The sequence below is a fragment of the Cebus imitator genome, unplaced genomic scaffold, assembly GCF_001604975.1.
Source record: "Cebus imitator isolate Cc_AM_T3 unplaced genomic scaffold, Cebus_imitator-1.0 Scaffold155, whole genome shotgun sequence".
Taxonomy (NCBI): Eukaryota; Metazoa; Chordata; class Mammalia; order Primates; family Cebidae; genus Cebus; species Cebus imitator.
In genome coordinates this window covers 1,582,085-1,591,496 of record NW_016107470.1, presented here as the reverse complement: position 1 = coordinate 1,591,496, position 9,412 = coordinate 1,582,085, and the positions used below count along the sequence as shown (strand labels likewise).

General features: G+C 43.4%; 1 protein-coding gene across 2 annotated transcripts in view; it reads left to right on the top strand.

Annotated features, from left to right (window-relative positions):
* FXN (frataxin) overlaps nt 1–3,306 on the top strand; it is a 32,170-nt gene extending 28,864 nt beyond the window's left edge. The window contains exon 5 of one of the 2 annotated variants that reach the window (XM_017543433.2): nt 2,701–3,306. In XM_017543433.2, the coding sequence (XP_017398922.1) occupies nt 2,701–2,851 (151 nt within the window). In that variant the 3' untranslated portion in view covers nt 2,852–3,306. The remainder of the gene's footprint in view (nt 1–2,700) is intronic. The other variant, XM_017543435.2, reaches the window with a different exon arrangement.
* Nucleotides 3,307–9,412: the final 6,106 nt, after the last annotated feature.

Here is a 9,412-nt window from a genome sequence, read left to right as displayed (position 1 = left end):
ATAACTCTTTTTTGTCAACATGGGGTCTCACTTTGTTGCCTAGGTTGTCTTAAATTTGTGGCTTCAAGCAGTCCTCCCACATCAGCCTCCCAAGGTGCTAGGGTTACGTGTATGAGCCACTGCACCAGCCTGTTTTGTTTTCTTAAGTTGACAACTTTTCAGGTCCTGTGGATCAGCGGTCCTTCCTCCCACCTTGCCCACCCTACGGAGGTTGCAGGATGGAATAAAAGAGAGTCCTAGGAACACTTGGGCATCAGCTTCTATGCTCACAGTGCCTCAGGCAGTGTAGAGGGGTCTGGAAGTTACTCAGGCTCTGCCTGGCAACCTGATAGCAGCATCAGAATATAGGGCCAAGGGGGCGGTCCTTGGGCTTGGTGTGGTTAATTAGTCCTTTTTATGTGACCCTGATGGTTTGCTTCACTCATTTTTTGTTTTTTGTTTTGTTTTGTTTTGTTTTTTGAGACTGAGTCTCTCTCTTTTGCCCAGGCTGGAGTGCAGTGGCACATTCCTGGCTCACTGCAACCTTTGCCTCTCAGGTTCAAGCAGTTCTGCTTCAGTCTCCCGAGTAGCTAAGACTACAGACGCATGCCACCACACCCGGCTAATTTTTTGTATTTTTAGTGGACACAGGGCTTCACCATGTTAGTCAGGATGGTCTATATCTTCTGACCTTGTGATCTGGCCGCCTCGGCCTCCCAAAGTGCTGCGGTTACAGGTGTGAGCCACCACACCTGGCCTGGTTCACTCATTTTTTTATCTCCATACTGGGAAGAGGTTCTAGCCCCAGCATTTGGTTAATAACGCAGGAATTCTTGATGCTTTATAGCCCAAGCTTCCCTTCCTGGGGAGTTCCTCCTCGCCTGGGTCTTTGGAAAAGCTCTCTTTGAGTGCTCAGGCAGACTCAGGTGCCCTTTCTTCTGGGCTCCTGTGCACTCTGCTCTTACCTTCATCAGGGCGCCACATGCACCAGCGTTATCTGCTGCCATGGCCACCCATCCACAAGGCCATGAGGAAGTGGAATGTACATCTGGTATACCAAGACATGGCAGAAGCCAGCCTCCAATCTGTTCACACAATGGTGAAGTACATGTGCCATTGTTCACTGGATGAGCTTGAAGTAGATGAACTAGCCCACCAGGCTCTCAACTTCATGAATTTAACATTTAATTAAGAAAAATGTTTTTTAAAAAATAATAGTTTAAGGCCAGGCGCAGTGACCCATGCCTGTAATCCCAGCACTTTGGAAAGCCAAGGTGGGCGGATCACCTGAGGTTGGGAGTTTGAGACCAGCCTGACCAACATGGAGAAACCCCGTCTCTACTAAAAATAAAATTAGCCAGACATGGTGGCGGATACCTGCAATCCCAGCTACTCGGGAGGCTGAGGCAGGAGAATCGCTTGAACCTGGGAGGCAAAGGTTTTGGTCAGCCAAGGTCGCACCATTGCACTCCAGCCTGGGCAACAAGAGTGAAACTTCATCTCATAAAAAAGATGATTACTGGGGTGCTGGGAGAGGAAGGAATGGGGAATAACTGTTTAATGAGTATAGTTGGCTGTCTGTATCTGTGGGTTCTGCATTTGCCATCCAACCAACCATGGATCAAAATATTTGAAAATGAAAACCACAGTAAAACAACAAAAATGATACATATAAAAAACCAATATAACAACCATCAACATAGCCTTTACATTGTACTAGGCATTATAAGTAATCTAGAGATGACTTAAAGTATACGGGAGGATGTGACTAGGTTAGATGCAAGTACTGTACCATTTCATATCAGGGACTTGAGTACCCACAGATTGGGGATCTGCAGATCCTGGAACCCCTTCTCCATGGATACCAAGGAACAACAGCGCTGGGTCTCCCTTTGGGGTGCTGCAGATGTTTTGGAGCTGGATAGAGGTAGTGGTTGCACAACATTATAAATGTACCAAATGCCACCGAATTGTTCATTTTTAAATGGTTAATTTTATGTTATATGAATTTCATTTTAATGACTAATAATAGTATAGGTAAGGCACAAGTTGCATTAGAGGCACAAAAATGGCCCTAATTTTTAAAACGCTGCTCTAGCATAGTAGGTATCATATGTAAGGTAGCAAAAGCTAGAGATCACAGTGTGATACCTGGAGACTTTATCAGTAAAAGTCAAATGATTTTTCAGGTTTTGAGAATCATTCTGGGAATTGTTCCAGAAGATATATTGAATAAATCTTCTTAGATGCTATGATAAGACACCAGGGCTGGGCGCAGTGGCTCATGCCTGTAATCCCAGCACTTTCGAGAGACCGAGACAGGTGGATCATGAGATCAGGAATTCAAGACCAGCCAGGCCAACATGGTGAAACCCATCTCTACTGAAAAAAACAATACAAAATTAACCAGGTGTGGTGGCACATGCCTGTAATCCCAGCTACTCGGGAGGCTGAGGCAGGAAAATCGCTTGAACCCGGGAGGCAGAGGTTGCAGTGAGCCAAGATTACCCCACTGCACTCCAGCCTGGGCAACAAGAATGAAACTCCATCTCAAAAAAAAAAAAAAAAGAAGACAGAAATCAGATGTATACTGTAGTTCATTTCATGTTATTTTCTGGAGCTTTACTCCAGTCAATTTCATGGGGGCAGCGTTTGTGGAATCAGCGGTTCATCTGAAGGGCTGCGCTGTGGAATTACTATGTGTTTGTTTTTGTCTTCCAGTGGACCCAAGCGTTACGACTGGACTGGGAAAAACTGGGTATACTCCCACGACGGCGTGTCCCTCCATGAGCTGCTGGCCGCAGAGCTCACTAAAGCCTTAAAAACCAAACTGGACTTGTCTTCCTTGGCCTATTCCGGAAAAGACGCTTGATACCCAGCCCAGTTTTAATGACATTAAAAGCTGTCAGGCCAAGACCCCAGCTTCATTATGCAGCTGAGGTCTGTTTTTCTGTCTTTTTTTTTTTTCCTGCTTTTGAGGACAATTGGACTATGTGTCACAGCTCTGTGGAAAGAATGTGTTGCCTCTTACTTTGCCCCCAAGTTGTGATTTTTAATTTCTACGGAAGATTTTTTTGGATTGTCTGATTTTCTCCCTCACATGACATCCCTTATCTTTTATAATGTCTTATGCCTCTACCTGAATATTTTTAAGGTTGTTAACCTTTAAAAAAGCAAAATAATAAGGAAAAATTCCAGGAGAAGAAATGAGTTGTCTTAACTTTTCATTTTTTGAAGGATTTACTGCAAGAAGTACATGAAGAACAACTGGTCAACCTGCTCACTGTTCTGTCTCGAAATGAGACACATTAAAGTGTAGTCTACAAATGTTCCCTGGCTTCTTTCAAAGTGTAAGCCCTTCTGAGCTCTTTAGTATTGAAGTATTGAAAGCAACTCACATGAGAAGCCCATTTCTTATTTGTGCTTTGTGACTGCCAGGGTGTGGCCTGCACTGGGTTGTCCAGGGAGACCTAGTGCTGTTTCTTCCACATATTCACATATCTGTGTGTGTGTGTGTGTATACATACATATATATTTTTTTCTTTTTTTAGTTTAAGGGTTATTATGGGATCAGCTGCTACAAGAATGCAGAAAAATCTTCCAAAGACAAGAAAGGAGGGAAAAAAGCCATTTTCATGAGCTGAGTGATATAGTGTAATAAACAAAATCACGGAGCTGAGGAGGTGCCTTGTAAACATGAAGGGGCATATAAAGGAAAGAGATACTCATGTTGATAAAAAGAGCCCTGTTCCTAGACATAGTGCAGCCACAGAGTAGTTGCCCCTTTGTGGACAAGTTTCCCAAAATCCCTGGACCTCTGCTTCCCCATCTGTTAAATGAGAGGATATAGCAGGGTTGATTCCCAGCATTCAGTGGTCCTGGAAGCAGCCTAACAGGCTAGCCGTCATTCCCATTGGGTAGATGAGGGGATGACAAAGAACAGTTTTTAAGCTATATGGGAAACGTTGTTACTGGTGTTGTCCTATCAGGATTTCAGTTGAATTCATGTTAATAGCCAGTCTTTATTGTATCCTTACTGGGTTAAGCCTATTATACCATATTACCTCATTTTAATTTTTACTGACCTGCACTTTATATGTGAAACAACAAGGCTCTGGGACATCAAAACTCATGCAAAGTTATACTCATTTTATATTATTTTCTTACTTAAAGAATGATTTATCAGTGGCTGGTCACTGTGGCTCACGCCTATAATCTCATCACTTTGGGAGGCCGAGGTGGGTAGATCACCTGAGGTCAGGAGTTTGAGACCAGCCTGGCCAACATGGTGAAACCCTGTCTCTACTAAAAATACAAAAATTGGCTGGGTTTGGTGGCACATGCCTATAATCCCAGCTACTCTGGAGGCTGAGGCAGGAGAATTGCTTGAACCCAGGAGGCAGAGGTTGCAGTGAGCCAAGATCTCACCACTGTACTCCAGCCTGAGCAACAGAGCAAGACTCGTCTCAAAAAAAAAGGAAGGATTTATTAGTGACAAGTTTATATTAATATGTAGCAAAGGCTTTTCAATGGGTGAATGAAAACACATTCCATTATAGTAAAATAAAAAAAGTCAAGCTGGGAGCAGTGGTATATACCTATAGTCCCAGCTATTCAGGAGGCTGAGACAGGAGGATTGCTTCAAGCCAGGAATTGGAGATCAGCCTGGGCAACATAGCAAGATCCTATCTTTTTTAAAAAAGAAAAACTCTTAATAAATAAAATATTTAAAATAAGTAAAATATTTTCTTTCTTCTGAAATAAAATTATTGTTTGAGTCTGATGGAATTGTTTAAGTGCAGTAGGCCAGTACCAGTGAGAAAATAAATAAAATTGTGTGTGTGTGTGTGTGTGTGTGTGTGTGTGTGTGTGTGTGTGTGTGTGTGTGTGTGTTTATTTGCATCTTGCTTCTGAGGAAAGAGACCCAAGCATCTAGAATCCCCTCTGCCTTGGCTTCCACACTGCATTTTAATAGAAGAAAAGGCTGGCCAACTGGAGCCTCCTTAATCACCTTCCTATAGATAGCAGGCATAGTATGGGGGAATCTCTCTGGAAGGCAAAATTTTTACTTAAACAAGATCAAACCCCCATCCCATGCCTACTCCATGGACCAAGACTCTTTCACGTGTAATATCTAGAGTTGTAAGCCTACATAAAGGCAGAGCTTTTCTTTGTTAGATGAGCTTGGCTGTTAGACAACTATGTTACCTTGCTCCCAGCCGAATAAATCACCTGTTCCTTCGTAGTTCGGTGTCCAAGAGGTCTGTTTCTCATGGCTGCTCTTGCTTCACTTCTACTGAAAGTTTCATTGCACCCCACTTACTTAGAACTTATTGGGCTATTCAGGGTTTCGACTTCTTCCTGATTTAGGCTTGGGAGGATGTGAATTTCCAGGAATTTTTCCATTTCTTCCAGGTTTACTAGTTTATGTGCATAGAGTTGTTTGTAATAATCTCTGATGATGGTTTGTATTTCTGTGCAATCTGTGGTGATATCCCCTTTACCGTTTTTTATTGCATGTATTTGATTATTCTCTTTTCTTTTTTATTAATCTGGCTACTAGTCTATTTTGTTGATCTTTTTGAAAAACAAGCTCCTGGATTTATTGATTTTTTGAAGGTTTTTTTGCGTCTCTATCTCCTTCAGTTCCGCTCTGATCTTAGTTATTTCTTGTCTTCTGCTAGGTTTTGAGTTTTTTTCATCTTGCTTCTCTAGCTCTTTCAATATTGACGATAGGGTGTTGATTTTAGATCTTTCTTTGCTTCTCATGTGGGCGTTTATTGCTGTATATTTTCCTGTATACACTGCTTTAAATGTGTTCCAGAGATTCTGGTACACATTCTGGTTGTGTCTTCATTCTTGTTGGTTTCGAAGAACATCTTTATTTCTGCCTTCATTTCATTGTTTATCCAGTCAACATTCAAGAGCCAGTTCAGTTTCCATGAAGCTGTGTGGTTCTGTGTTAGTTTCTCAATTCTGAGTTCTAACTTGATTGCACTGTGGTCTGAGAGACTGTTTGTTATGATTTCCATTCTTTTGCATTTGCTGAGGAGTGATTTACTTACAATTATGTGGTCAATTTTAGAGTAGGTGTGATGTGGTGCTGAGAAGAATGTATATTCTGTGGATTTAGGGTGGAGAGTTCTGTAAATGTCTGTTAGGTTTGCTTGGTCCAGGTCTGAGTTCAAGTCCTGGATATCCTTGTTAATTTTCTGTCTCATTGTTCTGTCTAATATTGAATGGGGTGTTAAAGTCTCCCACTATTATTGTGTGGGAGTCTAAGTCCCTTTTTAAGTCATTAAGAGCTTGCCTTATGTATCTGGGTGCTGCTGTATGGGGTACGTATAAATTTAAGATCGTTAGCTCTTCTTGTTGCATTGATCCTTTTACCATTATGTAATGTCCTTCTTTGTGTCTTTTGATGTCTGTTGGTTTAAAGTCTATTTTATCAGAGATAAGAATTGCAACTCCTGCTTTTTTTGCTCTCCATTTGCTTGGTAAATCTTCCTCCATCCCTTTATTTTGAGCCTTTGTGTATCTTTGTATGTGAGATGGGTTTCCTGGATACAGCACACCGATGGGTTTTGGCTTTTTATCTAATTTGCCAGTCTGTGTCTTTTGGTTGGGACATTTAGCCCATTTACATTTAGGGTTAATATTGTTATGTGTGAATTTGATCCTGCCATTTCGATACTGGCTAGTTGTTTTGCCCGTTAGCTGATGCAGTTTCTTCATAGCATTGATGCTCTTTACCATTTGGTATGTTTTTGGAGTGGCTGGTACTGGTCATTCCTTTCTATGTTTAGTGCCTCTTTCAGGAGCTCTTGTAAAGCAGGCCTGTGGTGGTGAAATTTCTGAGTACTTGCTTGTTCATAAAGGATTTCATTTTTCCTTCACTTATGGAACTTAGTTTGGCTGGATATGAAATTCTGGGGTTATAAGTTCTTTTCTTTAAGGATGTTGAATATTGGCCCCCGCTCTCTTCTGGCTTGTAGGATTTCTGCTGAGAGATCTGCTGTGAGTCTGATGGGCTTCCCTTTATGGGTAACCCGACCTTTCTCTGGCTGCCCTTAGCATTTTTCTCCAGCATTTCAACCCTGGTGAATCTGATGATTATGTGCCTTGGGGTTGCTCTTCTTGAGGAATATCTTTGTGGTGTTCTCTGTATTTCATGAACTTGAATATTGGCCTGCCTTGCTAGGCTGGGGAAGTTTTCCTGGATAGTATCCTGAAGAGTATTTTCCAGCTTGGATTCATTCTCTCCCTCACATTCAGGTACACCTATCAAATGTAGATTAGGTCTTTTCACATAGTCCCATATTTCTTGGAGAGTTTGTTCATTCCTTTTTACCCTTTTTTCTCTAATCTTGCCTTCTCATTTTATTTCATTGCAGTAATCTTCTACCTCTGATATCCTTTCTTCTGCTTGGTCAGTTCAGCGGTTGAAACTTGTGTATGCTTTGTGAAGTTCTCGTGTTGTGTTTTTCAGCTCTGTCAATTCACTTATATTCCTCTCTAAGTTGTTTATTCTCGTTAGCATTTCCTCAAATCTTTTTTCAAGGTTCTTAGTTTCTTTGCATTGGGTTAGAACATGTTCTTTTAGCTTAGAGAAGTTTCTTATTACTCATCTTCTGAAGCCTGATTCTGTCAATTCATCACACTCATTCTCCATCCAGCCATGTTCCCTTGCTGGTGAGTGGTTGTGATCCCTTGTAGGAGGAGAGGTGTTCTGGTTTTGGGTGTTTTCATCCTTTTTGTGCTGGTTTCTTCCCATCTTTGTGTATTTATCCACCTGTCGTCTTTGTAGTTGTTGACTTTCAGACTGGGTCTCTGAGTGGATGTTCAGTTTGTTGATGATGAAGTTATTTCTTTCTGTTTCTTAGTTTTCCTTCTAACATTCAGGCCCCTCTGCTGGAGGACTGCTGAGGTCCACTCCAGGCCCTTGTTGCTTGGGGATCACCTGCAGTGGCTGCAGAACTGTAAGGGATGCTGCCAGTTTCTTCTGCTATCTTTGTCCCAGGAGGATACCTGCCAGCTGTCAGTCTGAGCCCTCCTTTATGAGGTGACTCTTTGGATATATGGGGATCAGGGAGCTGCTTGAGGAGACAGTCTGTCCTTTATAGGAGCTCGAGTGCTGAGCTGTGAGCTCCATTGTTAATTCAGAGCTGCTGGGCAGGTATGTTTAAGTCTGCTGCAGCAGAACTCATAAACTCCCCTTTTTTTTCCCGGGTGCTCTGTCCCTGGGAGTTAGGGCTTTATGAATTTCTGTTGTGCTGCTGCCTTTTTTCGGGGCTGCCCTGCCCAGCAAGGAGGCAGCCTAGTCACTGTCTGCCTGCAGAGGCTTTGCTGAGCTGCTGTGGGCTCTGCCCAGCTGCTGTGTGAACTTCCCTGCAGTCCTGTTTATATGGGTATAGTTAGATCTTCCTCGGCAATGGCGGCCCACCTCTATAATGGCGGACTCTCTGTGTAATGGTGGGCTGCCTCGGCAATGGCAGACTACCTCCGTAGTGGTGTACTGCCTTGGTAATGGTGGACGCCCCTCACCCACAGAGCTGGATTGTTCCGGGTTCAGCTGTGCTTGCTGTGAAACTCTTAATCCAGAGCGTTTCAGATTGCTGTCTTTTTGTGGGGGTGGGACCAGCCGAGCCTGATCACCTGGCTTCCTCCCTCAGAGCCTTTTTTTTTTTAGTTCAATGGGTGACTCTGTCTCCCAGGTGTTCCAGTCACCTGTTGAAAAGGTGCTGGGATCTGTGTGATTTCCTATGCGGTGACCCACTGCGCCGGCTGAAACAGCTGCGCTGAGATTTGTGGCGCTTTTCTGCCCGGGAATCTCCTGGCCTGCCTCCCTGTTTCAGTCCCCTTTTTACCTGTTGAATGGGCGACTCTGTCTCCCATGAGCTCCAATTGCCAGCTAAAATGGCACCCGGACCCGTGTATTTTGTGCGGAGAACCGCGGCACTGGCCAAAACAGCCACGCAAGCCAAAACAGCTGCACCGGCCAAAACAGCCGTGCTGGTGACCCCTGGGACTTCTCCGCCTGGGAATTTCCTGGTCTGTGGGCAATAAAAATCTGTCTGGAAATGCGGCGTCCACTCACGCTCTGCACTTTCACTGGGAGCTGCAATCCTGAGCTGCTCCTAATCGGCCATCTTGTTATTTCTTCTTTCTCTTTTCTTTTTTCTTTCTTTCTTATCTTCCTTTCTTCCTTTTCCTTTTTCTTTTTCAGGGCCCCAGTCTGTCACCCAGCCTGGAATACAGTGGCATGATCATGGCTCACTGTAGTCTTGCACTTCCAGGCTCAAGCGATCCTCCCACCTTAGTGTCCTGAGTAGCTGGGAATACAGGCGCATGAAGTCACTCCTGGCTAATTTTTTTGTGTGTATTTTTTGTAGAGATGGGTTTCACTACATTGCCCAGGCTGATCTCAAACTCG